Below are 24,941 nucleotides of genomic sequence, written 5' to 3'. Positions count from 1 at the left end.
AATGAACGGTTGATATTAAATTTGTGCATTAATTGCACGACACCCAAGCAATTTGGATAGGAACACATCCAAAAAAATTAATAATAATACTTAATTTTTGGGCCTCATGATTGGTGTTCCCCAAAATTCATTTTCCTTTCTCAATTTCGTAAAGCTGCTTCACCACGAAATCGCATCCAAACAGTTGATTGAATCAGAGGGAGGAGAAAAGGGCGGCAAAATTGCATAAAGAACACGATGAGGGAATTAACGAATGGAAAGGCGAAACGTAAAGTGACGCGGACAACAGATGAGGTTACAGAAATATTCCCATCAGAAGAAATAAGAAGAAGAAGAACCCAAATCGAAACCATCTGTAACGGACGGCGCGGTATCAGAAACCGGTGGCATCCTCCCGAAAAGTGGGCTGTGAACCAACAGCTCTCCCGACTCAGAACCACTCAAGTCAAACCCACTGCTATTATTCACTTGCTGCGTGTCTGTGAACCCGAAGAAACCGGTTGAAGCTGAATCGGACCAAGTCTCCTGGTGGCTCATGTCGTAACCGAGATAATTCGTATCGTCTGAAACCTGAGATGGCAAAGGTGGAAGGTCGTACGCTGCCCCAGTATCATTTCCACTGCCGACGACTCCTCCGCCGTGAGCGGCGGTGGAAGTGTAGTAGTTCTGATCAAAGAAGAGTTGCCCGGGGGTGATAGGGTCGAAGAGTAGGTTGTTCTGATCATATTGGGCTGCTTCGTCCGGAGAGATGATGGAGGTGATAGAAGAGCCAGGTGGCATGTCAGAGTAGACGAAGTTAGTACGAGCACGCGAGCCCCTCATGGAGCGAGCAGCTCTGTCATAAGCCAAAGCTGCCTCTTCTGCTGTATCAAAGGTACCCAACCAATGCCTTTCCTTGGTGGATGGGTCTCTTATTTCTGCTGCGTATCTCCCCCAAGGCCTTCGTCGAACACCCAGAAACCTTTCTTGCTGTTGCTGCTGTTGTTGTTCTTGCTTCTTTTTGCTCTTCTTCTCCTGAAGTAACATTGTGGCGCCATTGTTATTGTTATTGGTAGGAGAAGACGACGAAGCGTGAGATGGGTTGGAAAAATTCATGTTGAGAATGGTTTTCACAGGATTTTTAGAAGGAAGAGTAGAGAAGAGAGGTTGCCGTTTGCTCTTCTACTTCATGAGCGTTTGAAGAGACTGCGTGGCAGTGTTTCGTGACCACTGCATGCTAGCCATTTCCTTAAATAAGAAATTAAGGAGCAAGAAGCTCAAATTATTACATCTGATACCCTTGGATTTCCAGAAATACCAGTCGTATCATTGAATTTTTCTTTGACTATCCTAGACCTAGGGCTTGAAGATTTTTAAAGATTACTTTCATGGGCATCTCTAGTTTCTCTTGAATTCAGCATCATGCCGATCAGATGCATACATGCATTAATTAATGGTGGCATTATTGATTATCGATCTTAATGGGCACGAGGAACATGTTAATTATCTTACTCATAATTATTTCTTAATTAATCCTAAAAACGCTTGAGTACTTTAAACAAATTCCTTTTCTCTCTGTTTAGAGAAACAATTCAATTAAAATCGTTACTTTTTCTCTCCCATGCATCCATCTCTTTTCTGTTTCTGTTTCTCAACTTAGAAAAGCCTTTATCTTGTGAATAAAAACGTGATTGGTTCATAGTAAGAGATTCATTGATTGGTTTGCCAACGTAAACTATGCCATGCATGATGATCAGATCGATATATAGATCTTTTGGATGCCAAAAAATCAAGAATTAGGAAAGCTAGAAGTCAAAAGACATCCCTGGGAAAGTGTTTAATTATTAATTTGCCGTTTCAAATAGATACTGCATGTTACCTGATATTACTACTTAAATGAAGCCGTACGTACGTGGTTATATTATATATCTCATATAATTAGAGAGCCATGTGCATCCAATTTTAGCCCTAAATCAATCAAATTAATGATAAGCTCCACAGACCATCAACTCACTCACTCATCCTTTTTCAAATCCAGAGGTTCCTTTATTTTTGTTCAATAATCCCACGGAGATAGCTTTTCTTCTTTTTTTATTCATTCATTTGGAGCTGCCCTACTAGCAGGCTCCCCTGATCATCATCATCGAGAAGATTAACATGAAGAGCATATATATATAGATGTTACTAGTGATTGGGTTGCATGTGAGAAGAACACATAGACATTTGCTTTTCTGTAAAAGAAATAATAACTAGTGATCATCAACTATGTAAGACCTATTTGCTGGGATATTAACTGAGAAAGTTTGACCAAACAGGGCATCTTATGGTCCCATTAGTTCATAATTATATCCCATTTGCCTATAAAATATTTCCCATATGGGAAATGAATGATTTTTTTTTAATTTTCCTGTATGGTACCATGGTTAGCCATTAGTACTTATGGTGGGTTTTTTCTTTTTCCCTCTTGAAGTTCGATTTGCTTCTGAGGATCTTTATATACGAACAAGTAATGAGATTATTCAGAAAACAATCAGGTCAATTAATAGGATAAGATATGCTTGATACTACTACTGTTTCATGCAGTTCATTTTCTCAAAGGTTCTCCTTTATTTAACTTGGTTTCACACTTTCACGTATCAAATTGACGTGCATTGCATTTGCAGTTAAGTAATTTTCTTTTTCTCTTTTCGTGGGTGGTAATGTGATGGATCCAAATTAGAAACAAAGTTAGTGAAAAGATAATAATAAGTGAAAGCTACGTTGGAATTTGAAATGGAAGACTATTAGCACTGGACTTTTGACTAGCTTTAGTGTGTGGGTGTGTGTGCAAGTTCACACTTTTGTCTCTATCAATTGGCTTTGGATTTGGATTTGTCTAATGCTAAATTTGTCAATGATTCCCACCTGGGTGTCCCCATTTGCCCAGCTTTCTAACCTATTTACAAGTGAGATCGATCTCACAGAGAGAGATGGACAAGATAGAAGTCAAAAGACATCTCTAGGTTTTCGAAGATAATATGGCCTGTAAAGTTAACCTGAACCCAGAAGAGATTTAAAAACGCCGAAGAAATGAAAGAGCTTCGAAGGCAAACCTCGATCTTCTGAAACCCTATTGTTAATATGGCATCACCATGGCTCTATAGAGGTGGTGGGTCAAGGCGAAGCATGTGAATGAGAAAGTGATCATGAAAAGGGAGAGAAAGTGACAATTTTGCCTAGCTTTATAGATCCCAAGCATGCATGGGCATTGCTAGGTGTTACTAAAAAGTTGACCAACTGTGGTTGTCTGCCGTTCGTATCCTATCTCATTCAAAGATTATACATGAATGAAGGAAATTACACATCTTTTCATGGTATACATGCATGTGTGAAAGGAGTTATAAGGTTTGGCTGCTTGCCTTAACGACGAGATGAGGAGTAAGAAGTGCATGAAGAATGGGGAAAGAAATAAAAATCAAGTCACGGATGAGCTTCACTGGTGTCGTCGTCTCTTGCACTATTAGCAGCACATGCATTTTAATCTGGGAATCTTGGAAGGCTTCCAATTAAGGGGACCAAGAAGGCGAGAACGAAACAGGAAAGAGGGAGAAAAGGCAATATGTGCGTGGAAAGTAGAAGTGGGAAGTAAAAGATACGACGGAAATCATAACAGTCAAGACCAGAGATTTCCTCATCAGTGAGTCCCCACGCCACCCGTTTTTCCGTTAAAAAGGAACACAGAATTCTACGAAGACTTGGTTATTAGGTAGAGGTGACAGCGCGCACTCACTCTCTCACACCAATGGAAGTGGAGGTTGCAGTGTTTCCAACAGTGTATATAGTGTTTTGAGCAGTTATAATTTAACAAAATCCAAATGTCACCCTTTCAACAGTGGGCATCAAATGCATCACCATGTCAATGGCATTTACCCAAGCAAAATTCAATTTAAAGTCCCACCACTTCATTGCCCAGGCTATCAAATATTGCTTCAGTGGTGCTTTTGACGTGGTGGTGCTTGTGGTGCCTACTTTTCGATATACACCACGTGGATTTCATTGAATTCCTATCGCCCAAAACACCATTTGCACATTGAACCAATTTAAGTGATAAGAACAATGATTTTTCTTCGGAGTGAACCAAACCATGTATTAAGTGGATGAGATTAAACAAAATCTATGTGGGGTACATCCAATAGTGAACACCACAATAGACACCAACCCATCAAACGCACCATTGGAGCAAGATCCCAAGTTGCCTAACACCAACTTTTTGTTGGTTCCTTTCGTCTTTTCTAGTTGCTACTTTTATGACTCTTTTGACCTCACAATAACAATGTAATAGTCTTTTCAATAATTAAAATTTTGAAAAAGCCACTTAGCTACTGGGAAGAGGAGGCTGGGGTTCCTTACTTATGTTGTCTCGTAAGATCCCTTCTCCTTAAAAACCAAGCTTTAAACCCCTTTTTCAAGCAAACCAACGAACCATCCAATAGGCAAATCGACAACAACCAACTCAATACCAACCGAAATGTCAAATATGTGCCAAATTTGGCCATGTTGCAAGCAAGTGTTATTTCAAATACTCTCAAAGCTGAAACAGTGGCCCTCCACCACCGAATTCATATGTTGGTGTTCATATGCAGTAACACCACTTGCCTCAACAAATGGATCCTCAATGGATTCTTGATTAGGAACAACATCACACATGAATTTTGATCCAGCCTCCTACACTCAACCAACTATTCAGGAGATGCACAAGTTTCTGTTGGGGATGGTAAGAAGCTCTCTATCACTCACATTGGCTCCTTCACTTTGAAAACTCCTTTAAATTACTTATCTTTAAATAACATGTTAGTTGTTGCTAAACTTACTCAAAATCTGTTTTCTATCTCCCTTTATAAAATAATGTTTCTGTTGAATTCTTCCCCTGGCATTTTTGTGTTAAGGAATTAAAGTCAGGCATAACACTTCTGAAAGGACCAACTAAAGATAATCTCTGTAAAGTTTCAGCCCAAGTTGTGCCTCCTTTGACTCTTTACAGGAATAATATTTCACCAAAGATCTAGCATCGCTAGCTTGGCCATTCATCGTTAATCATTTTGCATCAATTACATTATTCTAATTTACTTCAATCTTTTCATCATTTTAAATCTCATGCTTTTTATGATGCATGTCGATCAGGAAAACACCACAATATAGTTTTTCCTGTTTCTATGATTAAAACTACACATCTTTTGCATTTGATACATTGTGATTTGTGTGGTCCTACCAAGACACTTTCTATTAGTGGTTATTCTTCTTATGTCATTTTCATTGATGACTACACTCGTTACATGGTTCTATCCACTTAAACATAAATCATATTCCATTGTTTGTTTTAAACATTTCAAAAACATGGCTGAAAATGTTCTCTCACCACATAAAATATTTTCAAAGTGATGGAGACAATGAACTTACCAAAGGAGCTTTCAAAACTTTTCTTGATGAATGTAGAAATAATTTTAGAATTACATATCCACACACCCCGAACATAATGGAGTTTCCAAAAGGAAACACCGACATATAATAGAGATGGGCTTGACACTTTTATTTCACGCAAAGATGCCAACAAAATATTAGTTAGAGGCCTTCACAACTGCTATCTACTTAATAAACCGGTTACCCACACCGGTATTACAAGGTCAATCACCTCATTAAATGCTGTTTGAAATCTTGTCAGACTATACTCACTTCATAACTTTTGGATGTACATTTTGTCCTAATCTCAAACCATATGGACATGACAAGTTGTCCCCAAAGTCCATTGAGTGCATTTTCCTTGAATATAACCAATACCATAAAGGACTGTTAGAGTATTCGGTGTTTAGATAAAACTACTGGTAGAGTATACATTTCTTACCATATTACTTTCAATGAGACTCATTTTTCTTTTGCCTCATCACCACCCATTCAAACACCATCATCTCTCAACCTATCCAACTACAAACTCCCCCACTACAACCCTCTCAATCCACACTTCCATCATGCATTCACATCTATTACCCCAACCTTTATTAATAATAATACACTAAATCCAACACCCCCGCCCCCCCAATGACTGACTCAGCCCTCCTCCTCCCATCACCTCCCACCCAACACCCACATCCGATCCCATCCCATCACCTACAACATAAACCAAACCCATCCCTTCAATTCCCAATAATACCCACACTATGCTACAAGAAGCAATTCTCCAAGAAATGGACCTAATAGAGCTTTGTTCTAACTTCAAAGACCAATAAAACAAAAAGAAACCAAGAAACCCTATATGAAGGTTTGAAGTTTAACAAATCAATTGCGTTGTCGGCTAGAGTTCATGTTTAATCATATATTGGAATTGGCTTTGTTCAGGCAATAAAAGATTCAAACTATGAATTCAGTAACCCAAAAACTCCAAGTTGCAAATCTTGTGGTTCTTTATCAAGGGGAGGGGGGGGGGGTTAGCCATCTAGTTATTCCATTTAGCTGTGATCAACTTGTCAACATGTCCTAGTTTACGAACATACATAGATAGAGAATTTTGACTCCCCTTCCACAGAGAATAATGAAATAAATCAAAATAATATTTTCTTTTTCCAATGTTGTGCTCTGTGGAAGCAAACTCAATTTGGAGATAAATTTTTTATATTTTTAGATTCTCCTTTACCTAGACAATTATGCCTCATTGTCCATTTAAAGGGAGCTTTATTAGTAAATGAGATAATGGATAAGGCTCTGGTGTATTTAGAAAATGCAAGCCCTTCCATCCTTGCTTGTTGACTTAAAGTTGTGTAACTTCAACAATAATTCATAACAAAATGCACGTGGACCAAAAATATTATTTTCTTTGTTGTTTCAAGGACTTGCAATGTATTATCATTTTTGTGGGTATGGTTATGCAATTGATTTTATAAGTTCTTTCCCAGGGTCTAATGCTTTCTAGAGGCATTGCAGTTCAAAAGTTATGTCTTGTTAGCACCTTCAACCATTGTCTTATGGATCATAGGAGTTATGTAGGTGTGATGATGGATTTGGGCTTTGGGAAGGGCCTTGGGGTTGAGTTTTTGAAAACCCTACCCAGCCTGTGGTCCTCATGACTTAGTCCAAGCTTGGGCCACCCCCCTAAGGTTTAACTGAGATATTTCAAGCTGGGCTTTGGACTAATGTAGTTCAGGAGAAGAAAGCCAGCAACAATCTAGTCCACCAAATTGGATAAAGAATGGTCTATTATGTGTAATCTTCTGTTGTGGGTTGTATGTGCCATGGGCTTTGTACTTTTGAGTTTATCTGCTAGTACCAATTCTGTGAGCCATAATACTAGGGATGTTATTTACCAAAAAGGAAAAATATTGGGAATGTAGGTCTTTTATTAGATCAATAAGTTATTTTCTTTTCTTGGATCAAGGGGGCTTTTTTTATATAAAGGTGATGAAAATATTACATACACCACCATGGAGAGTCGAAAATATTATTTGTGCATGCCGGGCTTTCATATATTGAATTTCTATTTTATCATATGTAATATTTAGTATCTATTTTATTGATCTCTCAATTAGCATGAGTACCATCAAAATTTATATGGATTTAAAACTTGTTAGCCTCGTTATGCCCAAAACTTTGAAACTACTAAAACCTGTAATTTTTTTATGAAATCATTCGGATGTGTGGGTAAATGTTCTGATGTCAAAATTTTCACTTTTTTTTTTTTTGGCCAAATGGAAATTTCCACATATATCGTTGTATTTGTGGAATATGAGAGATTATTCAATTGGATAGAATATGGCCACCATATGTATTTGTGGGAGTCCATAGTCAAATTGGCTTTTGGGGCTTTCTGTTTTTTTTTCTTCTCCCAAACTAATGCTTCAGTCTTATATAAATTTGATGATTCTTTTTGACCTTGTAACAGTTAGTGTTCGATATATATTGAATTAGGGGTTCCTTGAAAGCTCATGCTTAAAGTTGGATAATTGAACACTTATATGGCCAACGACAACATACAATCTCACTGAAACATAAAATATTTCAATCTCCATCTAATCCAATCAAAACTTCAAACTACACTCTATTTACTTTAAAAAACTTAACAATAATTCAAGTCATTTTCCATCTCCATTCATGTTCCCATTATTATTTGTTGATTCTACCATGTCCTCTTGAGACAGGAGACCATTAAAGCCGTCTACTAGCTTCATCAAAGGTCTCGGATGTGTCGTATTCTAAACCATGCTTTTGATTGATATTGTGACTCCCATGACTCTCTTGAGCAAAATTGACAAGGTAGAAAAACGTTTGAGCCAAACTACATATTCGTAGGAATTCACAATTGACAAAATTTCCAGATTATTTAAATAAGATTTTATTTTTTTGGGTGATTGGATTCGAATTGGTGGAACCCTATTTATAAATGTCATCAATTCACAATTTGTTAAAATCCTGGATGATTCAGCTTTTTTATTTTTTCATCAGAAATTGTTTTCTACTTGATTATCAAACGTTTTTTTTTTTTTAAGGGGTTATACAAACGGGTTCTAAACCTATACAAATTATAGGGTTTAATAAATAAATTTACGAAATGCAAAGGTAACATAATAATTCACAATAGTTCAGGGGTGGTAGCGATTTTACCTATGATTTATGATGATAAAGACAGCTACGCTAATCTTAACAGACAAAGGAGAGTTCTTGCTGCGGCAACAGGGGGCTTAACTGAGATACGAATTTCGGAAGAAACTGTTTTAAGCAGAAGCAGAATCTGGAACAGGGGCGGATAAGGAAGACGAAATCCAGTAGGGCTTTTTCCTTCGATCCGAGTATAGAGAGGGTTGTTTGGGTTAGATAAGATACTATGAGTGGCGGCGGAGGTAGCAGTAATGGGTCACCGTCGATCCCGGCGACGTCGAGGAAGATGGTTCAGAGTCTGAAGGAGATTGTCAACTGTCCTGAACATGAGATCTACTCCATGCTTAAAGAATGTAAAATGGACCCGAACGATGCCGTTCAGAGGCTGCTCGCTCAAGGTTCTGGTTCTGTGCAAAACCCTTTTCGTCATTCCATTCGTTCCTCATGTTTCTTTCTAGTATATCGTATCATTATTGGACTTATGTGTTTGTTTTATTGATATTGGTGCAAGATAGGTGTGTTCTATATGTTTCTTGGCTTTCAACATGCCAAGCCAGAAAGATTATATTTTCCCTTCTGCTGACTTGAGAAGATTGGATTCTATAATGTTTTTTGCTCCTTGACCTACAAAGGCTGGATTTTTTTTTTATTGTTAGTCTTCTACTTGTTGCATGCTCTACCTGGTTGCTGACATTGGTGGGCTTGATATATGTAATGAGTTTTAGTTCTTTCAAGCGACGTTACCCCCTTCCCCATTCATCTCCTAGGAGGAAGTCAGCAATTTCTTTATAGTACCATAGATTGGTTTCTTCATTCGGTAGTGGACATACTAGTATTTAGTTCAGGGTGTTTTTATTAAGGTAGGTGATGGTAATGATGATAGTGATCGTGACAGTGGTTAGCAAGACTGCGTAATCTAGGATTCTACGTAGACATTACGTGTGACAACTTTACTTGTTATACAGTATGGTTAATACTTTCGGCTGAAGTTTGGTTATCTAAAGAAATCGTTATGCACAGTATGTTCTTGTTTTCAGGTTGCCATGGTTTTATGAGCACAGCTGCTTTGCTTATATGGTGACTCTTCAGTAAGTGTCATGAAGATGGCTGATAGTCATCCCTGTATATTATTTTTCTTCATTACTTTGGAGATGGCCAGTTGAATCATTATACTATACATTGTTGAAGTTTGATTTCCTTATGAATGATTTAGGCTTTCTTTTAGAATGGTAGGCTTTTCTTCACAAGCTAATGCCTTAGAGCCCTTCCAATTCCTTTTGCATTCTTCCGACTATTAACTTGTGTGCATCTCTTATATCTATGATTCTATATATAACCTTTGTCTCATCATTTCAAGTTTCAATCTTGTATTAGATGGATTAACATTGGTGGTTCATAATTCAATAGGGAACTTATTTTTTGAGAATTATTTTATTCAAGGATGATGTATCATAATTGTCTTGTCATTTTTAAACGTCTGATATTTCATCTATGATTCTGTATACTGCAATGTTGTTTCTATGACTTTGAAATGATTTCTCATGAAAATTCGTTATCTTTTCCTGGTCTCAATTAGGGAGCAGGATAAAAGGAGTCAACATTGCTAATGCTTCTGAGGTTTTATAACATTGTTACTAATTTAATGCTTGTTCGCTGTGTAGATTCTTTTCAAGAGGTGAAGAGAAAACGTGAAAAGAAGAAAGGGGTGCGTGCTATGAAAAATTTGAATCTCCTTAATTTATAATATATGATGGGATAGCTGATTGTTATGTTTGTATTAATCCTCTGTCTCCCTTCCAAGTCTCAATTTTCACGAGCAATCTCAGATAAACTTGTTACTATTGTCATTTCATTTAGATAAATATTAATTATGTATATCTTGTTATTCAAGAAGTTAAGCTGTAGAATTTTATTTTGGATGAATTTCTACGGATTTCTTATATGCTCCTTTCCCCCTTTGCATATCCATAACAGAGTTCTGATTATTTCCAAGTATAGCTTTACCGGAGTTTGAATGCAGGGAGTGAAATTTTAGTCACTGGTCCTCATTGAATTTCTTATTTTTATCTTTCCTCTTGTCAGGTCAAGGATAATATGGAATCCAGGCCACGAGGTAACAGCGTTGCTTTAAACCGTGGAGGTAGAGGTGTTCCAGACCGTAATGTTGGACGTGGTGGCTCATCACACCTCAGCTCTAGTGGTAACTGCATATCATCAAGCAATCTATGACAGTTTTATGGCCCACACTGTTATGGGAATAAGATGCAGTGTTGGTTGTACAATCTTAATTCACAAGCCGTCTCTTGCTTTTGTGTCAGAATCTGGAGTTTTGCGTGGTAAACCTGCATACAAGAAAGAAGATGGGGCTAGTGCCGTTTCAAGTTCAGGGTCCCTTGCACCTGGTATGGCAGGAAATAATATCTTCAGGTGAGTCCTGCTATAACATCAAATAGTAGGGGTCAAATGTGCATTTGGAAACAATTTAAAGTAGTGTATACTTACAGTTGCATTTGTGATTGTCAGGTTCCTGGTTAATTGAGATTCATTCTGTGCCTCTGTGTGATTGTCTTCGGATGTTGATTGTCATTGCGTGTTTAGAATGTTATCACCGCTTTCTTGTCTCAGTGTTGCAATACCCATGCATTGCTGCTTCTCTGGAACACTGGCCATCATTTGGAAGCAATTACTTCTAGATTTTTACTGTCCATAGATTTGGGCGTGTCGTCTAACTCATTCTCTGATGAAGATTGGATATGCGATTTTATGTTTATTTTGTGCAGGTATTAATATTTTAATGAAATCAAAATAAAGAAAGTAATAATGAAGCTGGGTTGGTGCCAGTTAGGATATTACTTCTAAATTTTTACAGTCGATAGATTGGGCCGTGTAATCTAACTCGTTCTCTGAAGTGAAGATTAGATATACAATTTAATATTTATTTTATGCAGGTTATTAAAATTCTAATGAAATCAAGAAAGTAGTAATGAAGCTGGTGCAGGATCGGTTAGGGTAGGGAATTAACCTGATAGATTTCAGAGTTGCAAATGAGTAGAAGAACACATCATAGTTCTTTTATATATATATATATATATATATTTGGGGGGGGGGGGTGATGTGACCAAAGGACCCACCCTCCCGCAAAGCCCCAAGAGCCTAAAGAAAGTAAAGGACTGCTGCCCAAAACCTTGCAGCCCTGCAGGAAGGCCAAACCACGTGGGGGCAGTTTGGTCATTTTGCCAGCCCTTTTGAGTTCTGATTGTTCTGGTTAGATGCAGCACCATTTAAAACTATTGTGGTCCAATCAACCTTTAGTCTCCCTAACCTCTAGAAACCCCAATTCTAGGGTTAGTCTTCAGGATCAATTCAGGTGAACCAGCTGTAAATTTAGAGTTTTATAACCCTGCAGTTCAAGTATAGTGCTGTATTGAAGGGTTTTAGGGCTTAGGAATAGGGCCTATAGGTTCAGTATGGCTTAGGGTCTACGTTTTAATGAATTCTGAACCTGAACCTTGCTGTAGATTAAAATTCATAACTAAACTGTAGGGTTTGGGGGGTTGTCGTAGGCAAGAGGGAAGGGGAAGAAGGGCTGTGAGGGAGAGAGAAAAGAAGGAGAAAGGTAGGGGCTTTTTTTTTTTTTTTTTTTGGGGGGGGAGGGAGGTGTTGGCACTTGTAGCAGAGAAAGAGAGGTTGTAGCAATTGAATAATTGCAGCAATTAGAACACCACAGCAGCCACAGGCACTACTATACTTGGGACTCTCATTCTACTAGTGACTCTCACTTAACTAATCCTAGGATGATTCAAATTACAGAACAAGAGTAGGTCTAGTTTCCTGATAGAATTTGGACAACTACTAGGAGAATCCTTCTCTAAATCGGACCCCAAACTAGACTAGGACTCTTTCATACCTTGACATAGAGACTAGATAGGGATTTGAAGAGCGCAAGGGACGAGAGGATGGAAGAGATTGAGGAATGGGAGGCTTTGCAGAAAGTCGTAAGATCATTGACTAAGGCAAGGTGGGAGAGGTTGAGAGCTTTATACGAGTGCTGGTTAGTACTGGATTGGATGATTTGAGAGGACCTCAATGGCGAGAGAAAAAGGGAAGGAGGACAGGTGGGGATTCCCACCTAGGAGGGGAAAAAGCCAGCAGAGAGAAGTGGGGGGACGAGATGCAAGCTTCAATCCAGGTCTCCAGGGGATAAAGGGAGGTGGGAACCCCATAGAGGCTAGGACATCGTGGATGAATTCCTAATGGATGGAAACAAAGGCATTGTGGTGATCAATTTTGAGGAGGTCTGCCAAAGAGTGAGAGGAGCTATCGAATCCTTGCACGATGTTAGCATAAAGAGGGATGTTGTTAGCAATATTCCTACCTGCAGTGAAGGTAGATCGGTTTTTGTTGACAAGGGAAGGGATTAGGAGCCGGGTGCAGTTAACCAGAACTTAGGCTATGAACCTATAGAGGAGAATGCAAATGGAGATGGGCCGGAAATCAGAGAGGAATGAGGCGCTAGGCTTCTTGGGGATGAGGCAGAGAAGAGTTTGATCAACTGAGGAGAGCTGGGAGGGGTTAAAGAAGAAGCTACAAACCACTGTGATGAGATCATCTTCCAAAAGCTACAGGAAGCTCTGGTTGTAAGATTTACTTGGTTGTACACTGTCTGTTGTATTGTCCTCTTGGGTATTGTCATATATCAAAAATCTGCAATGTGATCTCATGTTCTTTGGATTAGTCACACTATGATCTTATGTTTGACATGCTATTATCATTAGTTTTTTTAAGATGAAATGCACAGCTTCGTATGCTGGTCTTTTATTTATTATATTGGTAAGTCTCATATTGTTTACAAATTTTATAAATATCTGTTGCAGTGATTCTGTTACTGCTGAAAGTAAACCACATGCTTTGAGCACAGGTGATGGTGTCTCTGTGTCCTCACAACCTTCACCTGGATTTCAGTCTGCTTGGGTGGGGGTTCCAGGTCAAATTTCAATGGCTGATATTGTTAGGATGGGAAAGCCCAAGGCTTCAAGGATGCCAGCTGTGTCAAATGAGGCTTCTTTCCCACCACCTAGTGCTGTCCTAAGAGGTACATCACAAGACACAGTCAAGCATTCCCTTGCTTCTGGATATTTATCAGTGGAGTCGCACCATAACATAAGTCCATCTCAAGACACCGCTTCCAAGGTTCTGGAGATAAACCACAATCCAGGCATTGCTTCAAGCCCACAGGTGTCTCATGATGAATGGCCCTTGCATGAGCAGTCCCAGGCTGCCAACAGGTCCTCCATCATTGAACAATGTGCCGCCTCTGAAGTTTATGTTGATAGAACCAATCAGCATCTGACATTCGTATTGGATGAGGCCCATGTATCAGCAGGAGACGTGACTGATGAAAATCTGGGCACTGATCATGTTAGCTCTACCTCTGCATCTATTAAGCGTGTACAGGAAGATAATTCCAGAGGTACATCCAATTTCAATGATGCATCATTTGATAACAGTTCCTAGCGTCCTCACTGGAATAAATTTGAGCCTCATTAAGTTATCCGATGGAATTCTGTACTTAATTTTGCCTTGGTGTTGGTTACTCTTTCATTCTTGTTTTTTCTGTTTGTCTTCTTGTTTCTTTTCCCCTTTTCTCTCTGTTTTTATTATATATTTTGGCTATTCATTTCATGGCATAATTTTCTTTCAATCATCACTTTATTTCAGGTTCAAGATGGTTATTTATCATCTTAGGATAATATTTTTAACCAACACTTGGTAATCACTTTTTCCAACACCTGTGCGTACCAACATTTGGTTGGTGTAGTTTCTGTGAGATGGGTGACTGATGGGGAACTAACTGCTACTGGGAGTAGTGGATTCTAACTGGATTGAAATGGAGCTTGTTGACCTCTTTGTATGAGATGGATAGTGTGTGAAAATAACGGAGAGGTGGATTCAATATCATTAGATATTGGGGTATTAGATTCATAGGACACTGTGGGGTTCAGATCCAGGGAGTAATGGCTTGGTGTGGGGGGGTGGGGGTGGGGGTGGGGGAGGAGTTGAAAAGTTGAAATAGTATTTTGGCAGTTGAGAAAGAGATGGATGTTGTCGTTATTATTGTTGGGTGTATCTTTGTTCTCTCTTTTCTCTTCACTTAGTAAATATATTTTATGTGTATGAAATTGTTATTGTTGTTGGGTGCATCTTTATTCTCTCCTTTCTCTTCCCTCGGTAAAGATATTTTATGTGTATCTATGTGAAACTAGATTAAAAAAGTGGAATCTGGGTACCCATGGTGAGGTTTGGGGATTGTCCTTCCCTATTATTGTCAATATATTGAGACAATTTTTCCCTTCTTTTCCTTATATTGGACGAAAAGATTTTGCCAATAGGAATTCATTCTTTTTTTTTAAGGTTGCAGGGGGTAGTGGAGAGTTCCCCTTACTTTTAATGGAGTTTCTTTATTTTAAGAAGAAATCAGGAGAGGCAAGAGGTTGGAGAATGTGTGTGAACCGTGATAGGAAGGGAAAATAGCCAATCAGCTTCCATATAGAAGAGTGCACAATTTCCTTTAGGGTTTGTTTGGTTGCAAGGGAAAGTAAAGGGAAGGGAATGGAAGGGAAGGGAAATTCTTTTAGACAAAAAACAAATTTTGCTAATCATTGCCCCATGTGACTGCATGGATTACGTAAATTTTATTCCTTATTTAGTAATAATGTATATTTTACATGTGATCTTTATTTCCTTGTTAAAATCTAAGGGAAATGGATGCAAAATAAAGTGAAATTTGATGTCCATCTATGGAATGATTTTGGAGTTAGTCATGTAATTGCATATGAGGAATAAATACAAGTGATTATAAAAGTTTCTATTACAAATATGAAAATTGTCCTTCCCTTCCCTTAAATTCCCCTTGCAACCAAATGCAGCCTTAATGATATGCAAACTCATTTCTTGAGAGATTATGTGCTACCAAAATGAGGACAAGGAATGGTGTACCAAAACTCTGCCTTGTGGTGAATATTGGGCAGCACATGTTATCCTCTTGTCTAACGTCTGGTAACACATGTTATCCTTCCATGCCTATAGTTAAGACCTGCTTCTGCTTTGTAGAATTTGGATCTGTCAGTTCGGCTGTAGTTTTATCGGTAAGGTTGCGTGATGAATTTGTCACCCTATAGAATTTGGTGGAGGTGTGATGGTTTTGAGGTTTTATGCCCAAGTGTTTTGTAGATGCTGTATGGGGTTTTAGTTTGTGTATTACCCTTGTATATCTGAAGGTCTTCTGTTTGGAATCCTTCACTAGGGTGTTATGGTATATTTCTATGCTAAATGGTAGGAAACTTGGATATGTTTGTATGTGTTGCATTTAATTATAGATTTTGGATGATTGGCATGTCCAGAACACTAAATATCCTTGTTTGTGGGCCTCATACTTACAATGTGCATAGCCTTTTCCCAACCCCCCCCCCCCCCCCCCAAAAAAAAAAAAAAAAAAAAAAAAAAAAAAAGAAGAAAGAAAGAAAGAAAGAAAAAAGAAAGAAAAGAAATCAGCACACACGCACATATCCCACTCAGTTTTTTGTGGTTGAAGCCTAGGCCTTTTCTTTATTATCCTTCAATGTGAAAATTGTTTCTTATTTATAATTCTTGATTGATTAGTTATCATTTATCAATGGATTTTGTCAGTTACTCGCACAGCTTGAACTTATACATTGTTGGTTATACTGTATCTTCAGCTGAGGATGTTGGTGTAGCAGTATCATCAGCAGTTGCAGACTTGCAGCAATTGAGTTTACAGAATGATGAACTGGGTCGTTTGTCTGCAGAGGAACACCCTGCTGTCATAATACCAAACCATTTGCAAGTCCCTAGTGCAGATTGCTCCCACTTGAGCTTTGGTAGCTTTGGCTCTGGTATTAGTAGTTCATTTTCTGGGTCATTTGCATCTAAACCCCCAAAGAGTAACATGGAAGAGGCCCCTGTGGCTTTAGACAGTTCATCAGTCCATAATTCAGAGGCCAGGTATGCCCTTTTAGTCATGTTACTTGTTGAATTTTTTATTTTTATGTAGAGGTTCCTTATAGAGTTTAATGAAGATCTGCTCTACTACAACAGAAATGCTGAGTACTATGCAGATGAACAGCAGATCAGAACCATCTCAGATGGAGATATTGATCATGAAGCTGGAGTCAATACTGGGTTCGAGTCTCCTCCATCCTCACAACCTGAGGTGATGAGACAAGATAGTGCAGAAGCTGCACATGGACACCAGTATTCCTTTCCAACTTCTGTGCCTGCTTATACATTTGAAAACACCACACAGCCAAATACAGCATCTTCTTATGCACAAACAAGTTCGCAGTTGCAGAATCTCAGTCCATTTTCAAATGTTATGGTAATTTTTCTTAGCTGTATTATGGTCCTTATTACTTGCTGCCTGAGTTCTTGGAAATTTCTGAACCCCTCCCCCTCCCCACAGGAGTTGGATATTAGTTTCTTGTTAGTATGTCTCTTTGTTGTATATTATCTTGTACGCATGGATGTCTTGTTTTTATGTTACTTCCAATAAACATAATAGGCTATCCTATGATGCATAATGTTAGTTTATCAAAAACTATTGTGGTCCAAAATCATCTTTTATGAAGTGGTTGAAGAGGGATGCGATGCCTTTTAGTTGGCAACTAATATGACCTTAGGTAGAGTAAAATGGTGAAACAGGATTCATGTGGTTAAGTTACCAAGTAAACCTGAATTTCTTCTCGTTATGTTAATCATGATTTAGTTATGGTAAGATGTATTGCATGATCGTAAGAAAATGTCAAAAAGAACCAGCTTTAACAATATAATGGTTGGAAGTCTACCGTGAATAGGTTTAAACTAGAGAATTGTGCTTGTCTTTGTAATTAGTTAACAACTTAAGTTAAAGCACTGAAATGAAGCAAATAAACAAGACATTGGAATTTATAGTGGTCTTATTCAACTGAATCTACATCCACGCCCTTCTAGCACCTATGGAAGGATTTCACTGGTCTGTTCACTTTTAATACAGTGGGCGGGAACACAACACCTACAAAATAATTGCTATCGGGCAAGAGAACTCTTCAGAATCCTTGTTGGGGAAGAGCACCGAATAGAATCATTGCTTCTGGGCACGAGTACCCAATATTGGGAAAACCTCCAAACCTTGGAACTTTTTGATGGCCATATCACTCCTTGTAAAAATACCAAGCATTGTAGGACTTCGTTCAGCCAAAAGTTGGAAAATTCTTGGATGCATAATCAGATATGTAAAAGCAATTCCTTCCATAATACCTATGAAACACCTAGGCAGATCTGTGCTTCTTGATCAACACCTTAGGATTAAGATCCATGTTAATACCTATGAAACACCATAGCCATTAGAAAAGGGTTGGAGATTGCGGTACATTGACAATTTCCCCATATCCAGGTTGCTTCATGATGAACACATTTATGTGTGAAATCTTAGGGCGTAAAGCATGCATTTTACGCATTTAGAGTGGAGCTAACTTGGGTTTTAAGTTGTATTTGCAGATTTTATAATTTTTCATGATTTGAGCAAATATTTGAAGTTTTGGGTATGAAACATGCAACTTTACATGTCAAGAGGTCCGTTCACATTCTCAAGTGCGAAAAAGGTTTGATTTGGAGCATGATGGGCTAGAGATGCGATTATGGGCCAACTCCAAAATATCTTGTAAATAAAAAAATCAAATTTGATTTATGGTTGAGATTGATTAGGATTTTTATTTTATTTTACTTTATTGTAATTGAAAAATGTATGGGGCCCATAAGTAGTCAAAGATTAGGATTTTATATTTTTTTATAGATTTTCTAGAAGATTTAATTTTATTAGATTTTGTTTATTTTCCTAATTATTTTTCTCTCTTCTTTTACTTTTTTTTTTTTTGGTAGTACTCTCTTCTTTTACTTTATTATTTCCTTAATAGACCCATTTTCTTTTGTTAATAAAATATATGTATTTTATTTTCTCTCTCTTTCCTCTCCACTTTCTTCTCTACTTTATTCTCTATGTCTAAATTATATATATTTTTTCCACTTATTATCTCTCTCTCTCCATTCCAAACATTTTTCTTTTTATTATTTTTTTCTCTCTTTTCTTTCTATCTCCAAGTTTTCTACTTTATTTATTTAGTCTTTGATTTAATTTTTTCATAATTATTATTATTTCTTCCTTATTTGCAAATCATTCACCATCTCCTATAAATATACCCTCCCCTCTTAGACCTAGGTTACCACCTTCTATTCTCTTTAGTTTGTTTAGGTTTCTCTAGTTCTTTGATTGCTTTGTGGGGTTTTAGTTTATAGATTGAATGTTTAGGTTCAAATTTTCTATGTAATGCAATGAATATTCAAGTTATTTAGTTTATTTTATGCAAATGTATTTTCTTTCTTTTGATCAATGCAATTTTGATTTCGAGTTCAAGTTTCAATTCCAAAGAGGATTTGTTTTTCTTTGGGTCTAGCAATTGTAGTTTTGGATAATTACAGATCTGGTTGTTAGGTTTGGTTGAGATTCAAGTCGATTGTTCAAAGTTTTTTTTGTTTTTTGTTTTGGTGATTCGAGATTCAAGGATGCAAGTAAGTAGCCTTCGTTAGTAATCTTCTTTGCCCCTCCATTCCCGCTTCTGTTTGCCCCTCCATATTCTTAACTTAGGATTTGTTTTTCAGTATTTATTTATATTTATTGTTTTCCTTTCCCCTAGGGTCATTGATCAAAGATGCTTGCAGTCGTGTCTCTATTTGGTTTAAGTTTCACTTTTCCATTTATTGCTTTGTTATTTACTTTTTGCAGTTTTTTCCTTAATATCCTTCCCCCGATCGGTGAACTGTAAGCTATGGCAAATGGTCCGCAGTCAAAGTCATGCTAGTTATACTCCCCTTCCCTCGATCCAGAGTTGACACTCAGATCACTTCCCTTTTATTTGTTTATTTGTTTATTTGTTTATTGTTCGCATCTTTTATTCCTGCTTTTTATTTATGTATTTTTTTATTAGATGATGAATAGTTATGTTATGTCCGTTTTATTTTTATTCTCAATTCGATCGCTTAGATACATGTGTTAGGACCGCTCATTTAGATTTGCTAATTTAGTTAATCAGTTAGTTTGAAAATTTTGAATCTTTGCACTCTCGCGTTACCATTGAAAGGTTAAATTTTAAAGTGACATATCTCCCTGAGATCGACCCGTTAGCTACACGATATCGTGTGGTTGCTGTTACTTATATTTTTATTTTGCAAATCATTCACCATCTCCTATAAATATACCTTCCCCTCTTAAACTTAGGTTACCCACCTTCTGTTCTCTTTAGCTTGTTTAGGTTTTCTCTAGTTCTTGTTTGTAAAATAAAAGTAACCGCAAACGCATGGTATCATGTAGCTAACGGGTCTATCTTATGGAGATATGCCACTTTAGAATTTAATCTCTTAATGGTAACGCGAGAGTGCAAGGATTCAAAATTTTCAAACTAATTAATTAACTAAATTTGTAGATCTAAATGAGCAGTCCTAACACAAACATTTAATGCGATTGAATTGAGAATAAAAATAAAACGAACATAACCTAACCATTCATCATTTAATTAAAAAAATACATAAATAAAAAACAAGAATAAAAGATGCGAACAATAAATAAATAAACAAATAAATAAAAGAAAAGTGATTCGAGTGTCAGCTTTGGATCGAGGGAAGGGGAATATAACTAGGATGACTTTGATTGTGGACCTTTTGCCGTAGCTTACTGTCTACTGATCGAGGGAACGGATATTAAAGAAAAAAATGCAAAAAGTAAATAACAAAGCAATAAATGGAAAAGTGAAACCTTAACAAAAGAGAGACACGACTGTACGCATCTTTGATTAAGGACCCTAGGGGAAAGGAAAACAATAAATAAATACTGAAAAGTAAATCCTAAGTTAAGAATATGGAGGGGTAGATAGAAGTGGGAATGGAAGGGGGGGGGAGAAGATTGTTGACGAAGGCTACCTACTTATTTGCATCCTCGAATCTCGAATGACAAAAAAAAATTTTAACAATTGATTCGAATCTCAACCAATCCTAATTGCCAGATTTGGAATGATCCAAATCTGCAATTGCTAAACCCAGAGAAAAACAAATCTTCTTCGAACTTGAAATTTGAAGCTTGAGCTCGAAATTGAAATTGCATTGATCACAAGAAAGAAAACACACTTGCATAAAATAAACTAAATAACTTGAATATTCATTGCATTACATAGAAAAATTGAATCTGAACATTCAATCTAGAAATTAAAACCCCACAAAGCAATCAAAGAACTAGAGAAAACCTGAACAAGCTAAATGAGAATAGAAGGTGGTTACTTAGGTCTAAGAGGGAGGGTATATTCATAGGAGTTGGTAAATGATTTACAAATAAGGAAAGAAATAATAAGAATAATAGTTATGAAAAAATTAAATCAAAGAATAAATAAAAAAAGTAGATAACTTAGAGATAGAAAGAATAGAGAAAAAAATAATAAAAAGAAAAATGTTTGGAATGGAGAGAGAGATAATAAGTGGAAAAAATATATATAATTTAGATGTAGAGAATAAAGTAGAGGAGAAAGTGGAGAGGAAAGAGAAAAAAAAATACATATATTTTATTAACAAAAGAAAATGGGTCTATTAAGGAAATAATAAAGTAAAATAAATAGAAAGTGGGGAGAGAGAAATAATTAGGAAAGGAAATAAATATCTAATAAAATTAAATCTTCTAGAAAATCTATAGAAAAAATAGAAAATCCTAATCTTTGACTACTTGTGGGCCCTAAATGTGTAAAATGCATGCTTTATGCCCTAAGATTTCACACGTAAATGTGTTCATCACTTCAGATTCCTCGGCAGCGATTTCTATGATTCAGGGAATTGGCATCCGCCATGGTATGCGGTTGATTTAGTTGCAGATATCCCAGACTACTCGTCTCAATTTTTACAGTGTACCTTTGAACACAGGGTTCAAGAACTGAATACAGGGGCCGACTTCGTTGCCACCTTCCTTGATGAGGTTGGGGAATTGGACTTGGATTGTCACAATGACCCAGCCGTACTTCTCGGTCATATAAGGGATGATGCGGCTGGCAGGCTTATTATCGATTGTAATTCTATGAACCCTATATATTTCTAATAATACAAGCTCCCAGTTAAGAAAAAAGGATCCATTTTAATGTAGACCTGGCCAAATGAGAATAGTGAATCCAGTAGACACAAAACGAACCCACCAAGATTTCATACTATCGAGGTAAACTCAGAAATAAGCCACAGATGATCAATCTCCTCCCTGCAGTATGGCACAAATATTGTTAGCTTGCAAGTTACTCCTCAGTTCGTAATTTCTCTGCCTGTTCAAAGAATTACGTTGTTTTAGTAGGGAAACGTTTTACTGTATTCACAATATTTGATGAATTGGGGTTTAAGTTGTTTCGATTTCTAAAGTTTGATCCAACACTGGCCATTGATTGAGTGAGTAGTGCACTTAAAATTGGGACTTCTAATACTTATCTGGCTATCACAACAAAGATACAGGTCAACAATGAAACAACTGCAGAATTAAGTAGAATTGGATTTAGCATTTTGGTAGGCAATATGTAAGAGTAAGAAAATAGTTGGGATTTGACTGGTTGATTTAAACAATGTGCAGATGTGTGGGGAAATACCGCAGAAATTGAGGTTTTTAGAAGAGATTAAAAAACAAAAAAGATCTTTGGGTTGACAGTCATTATAGACGTAGTTGAATGAGAAATAGGAAGGCTATGTGTAAGAGTAAAGAAATAGTTGAGATTGGGCTGGATTATTTAAATAATGGGTGTATATTTGGGGAATATGGTAGAAATCAAGGTTTTGAAGAGAGAGAGAAGAATTTTGGGTTGCCAATCACTTTACATGTAGTTGAATGAGAAGCAGGGTCCATATAATTGAACCTCACCACATCCGACGGAAACAGGGTCCATATAATTGATCCCCCACAACATCCAACAACCTCTCCCCCCTAAACAAGAAAAACCTAAAAAAGGGGGGGGATTTAGGGCTTATTTGAGTAAAGTGATAAGGATTGACATTTGGAATTGAGGGAAAAGGGGCACTTTAAGCGATTGGAGTTGGAATTGCAGATGGATGTAGAAGGAAAATAACAGTTAGGAAGAAGAAAAATAACCAATAATTAAATAAAGTAAAATAACTTGACTTGCCTTGGGTTCACTAACTTTTATATGGTAGTGTATTTGAATGAAAAATGCTGAGATAAATCTTGGTTTCTTCCTTAATGTAGTTGATATCTCCTGTTGGGTGACTAGTAAATAATTTAAATGCTTGAAGGCCTTTCTTTACTTAGTGTACTGTTTTGCAGCAAGCATATACAAACTCGTTACCAAGTAATTTATTGGCACCAGCTAATCAACCTGGAAGGGAGTCTGATATTCCCTACTCACCTTTTCTTGTGAATCAATCCATGCCCACAAAGTACGGCACTACTGTATCTTCTATAAGCGGGTCATCTGCTTCCGTGCCAGAGGTATCTCACTCACTTGTGGTATATAGGATCTCCAGAAAGTCTTTTACTCTGCTTCTGAGTGAAGAACAGTTGAATTGGTTCAGTTTGTTGAGTTGTTAGTGAATGCGTCGAGCACTAAATTAGAGATGAAATAAAAATTATGTATCATGAACATGTGGAGTGGAATCGCTTCCTACTACTTTTACTTCAAGTTCTGTTGGGCGCCTAAGCCTTCCTAGTATAGTTGTCATGGTCTCTTGAGTCTATATGTTGATTTCTCCCCCAGTGAAGGGTGGGCCCAGGGGGGTGGTTGGGGTTTATTTGCTGGATATAAACAATGTCTTTATGGCTGTTTTTCCAATCGAAAAACTGCTGTGAAGTTTGAAATTCCACTGAGGGCTTAAGTATGCTCTAGCTATTTTGAAATAAGGATTCATACTCGGGCTGGTAATCTGATTGTTTTCTTTAACACGTGCAGACCATAAGGCCAGGTACTTTCTCTGCGCCCCAGACAACTGCCCCAACCTTGCCTGGTGCAAGCATAGCCACCGGACCTGCACTTCCTCAACACCTAGCTGTGCACCCTTACTCTCAACCAACTCTTCCTTTGGGTCATTTTGCAAACATGATTAGTTACCCGTTCCTCCCTCAGAGTTATGCATATATGCCATCTGGTCTGCCATCTGCTTTCCAGCAGGCTTATACAGGGAACAGTGGGTACCATCAATCTCCCACTGCTGTACATGGTGCTGGCATAAAGTACCTGCTTCCACAATATAAAAATAGTATTTCAGCAAGCAATTTGCAGCAGTCGGGTGCTATTACTTCTGGTTATGGAGGCTTTGGAAGTTCAAGTAACATTCCTGGAAGCTTTCCGCTTAATCAGTCCTCTACTACACCAAGCACGACCATTGCTTATGAGGATGTTTTAAGGTCTCAATACAAGGACAGCAATCAGTATGTCCCTCTTCAACAGGTACTGGCTTGCTTTTGTGCCCTTTTTTTTGTTACTTGTTTAGTTTTACTTGGTCGACATTAATATTGTCTTTGTTTTTAAATTTCTATAGAATGAGAACAATGCCATTTGGGTCCATGGGGCTGGTTCTAGAACAGTGTCTCCTGTTCCAACAAACACATACTACGGCTTCCAAGGGCAAAGTCAGCAGCATGGTGGATATCGACAGACTCTGCAACCTTCACAGTATGGAGGATACCCTAATATCTATCAGTCACAGCAAGGGGTTTCAGCAGAACATCCACAGAACAACCCAAATGATGGGACCTTGGGTGGTTCTCAGGGAGCACCATCAAAGCAATCTCATCAGATCTGGCAACACAACTACTAATCAGTTCTCTTGGTTTTTCAGGGTCTTGTACTGAGTTTAAACCAATCAAGTTGCTACCACGGTTCAATCACATTTAACTATGTTGCTTAGAGTGTACGGGTTTCATCAACTGTACATACTTAGAGCTCTTGATTGGTTTGCCCTGTGCCTGGAGATTGTATTCTACCTACATATTGTCAGGGTATGTTTCCTTTATACAGGAGCATGCTTGCTAATTTGGGTTGGTGTTTTATCTTCTACCCTGTTTCCCTTGGTTTTTCTTACTGAGGAAAGGCTTTCTCTTTGGACAGTTGCTTTGTAATAGTGATATTAGGATTAATCAATCATAGGTTCCTTTTTTTTTTCCCCTTCTTTTCCTCGTTTAAGTCTTTTGAGTTTGGAATGATTCGCAAGGCATTGTTTTTCTGTGAGGTAACCTTAAAAAAGATGTGGTAAAGTAAACCATGACTTACCAG

At 37.6% G+C, this 24,941-nt stretch overlaps 2 protein-coding genes across 3 annotated transcripts; one reads left to right on the top strand and one right to left on the bottom strand.

Moving 5' to 3' along the window:
• Positions 1-14: 14 nt before the first annotated feature.
• LOC149026080 (ethylene-responsive transcription factor LEP-like) lies at positions 15-1,186 on the bottom strand. Its single transcript, XM_089143244.1, has one exon. It carries the CDS (start codon positions 1,093-1,095, stop codon positions 313-315), a length of 783 nt encoding a protein of 260 aa, XP_088999370.1. The 5' UTR covers positions 1,096-1,186; the 3' UTR covers positions 15-312.
• A 7,361-nt stretch (positions 1,187-8,547) lies between these two features.
• On the top strand, positions 8,548-24,815 carry LOC149026079 (uncharacterized). Of its 2 annotated transcripts, XM_089146319.1 has the most exons (11): positions 8,935-8,996; positions 9,636-9,686; positions 10,260-10,303; positions 10,681-10,798; positions 10,917-11,025; positions 13,473-14,068; positions 16,335-16,620; positions 16,714-16,993; positions 22,997-23,161; positions 23,619-24,116; positions 24,208-24,813. In XM_089146319.1, the coding sequence occupies exons 4-11, from the start codon at positions 10,693-10,695 to the stop codon at positions 24,484-24,486; spliced, it is 2,319 nt and encodes a 772-aa protein (XP_089002445.1). In that variant the 5' UTR covers positions 8,935-8,996; positions 9,636-9,686; positions 10,260-10,303; positions 10,681-10,692; the 3' UTR covers positions 24,487-24,813. The 2 variants fall into 2 exon arrangements, with proteins under 2 accessions (XP_089002444.1, XP_089002445.1); XM_089146318.1 differs by lacking the exon at positions 9,636-9,686 and having other exon boundaries at positions 8,548-8,996; positions 24,208-24,815.
• The last annotated feature ends 126 nt before the right edge of the window (positions 24,816-24,941 follow it).

This window comes from Hakea prostrata, chromosome 2 (assembly GCF_041222555.1).
Source record: "Hakea prostrata isolate BN-2017 chromosome 2, UWA_Hpros_2, whole genome shotgun sequence".
NCBI classification, from domain to species: domain Eukaryota; kingdom Viridiplantae; phylum Streptophyta; class Magnoliopsida; order Proteales; family Proteaceae; genus Hakea; species Hakea prostrata.
Note: the sequence above shows the minus strand (reverse complement) of the source record. Positions and strands in the feature narration are given on the sequence as shown.

Coding starts and splice junctions, on each gene's coding strand:
- LOC149026079 (XM_089146318.1), top strand. CDS start 8,825: ATGAGTGGCGGCGGAGGTAGCAGTAATGGGTCACCGTCGATCCCGGCG. Junction 11,026..13,472: donor GCAGGAAATAATATCTTCAG/GTGAGTCCTGCT, acceptor TATCTGTTGCAG/TGATTCTGTTACTGCTGAAA. Junction 24,117..24,207: donor AGTATGTCCCTCTTCAACAG/GTACTGGCTTGC, acceptor AAATTTCTATAG/AATGAGAACAATGCCATTTG.
- LOC149026080 (XM_089143244.1), bottom strand. CDS start 1,095: ATGAATTTTTCCAACCCATCTCACGCTTCGTCGTCTTCTCCTACCAAT.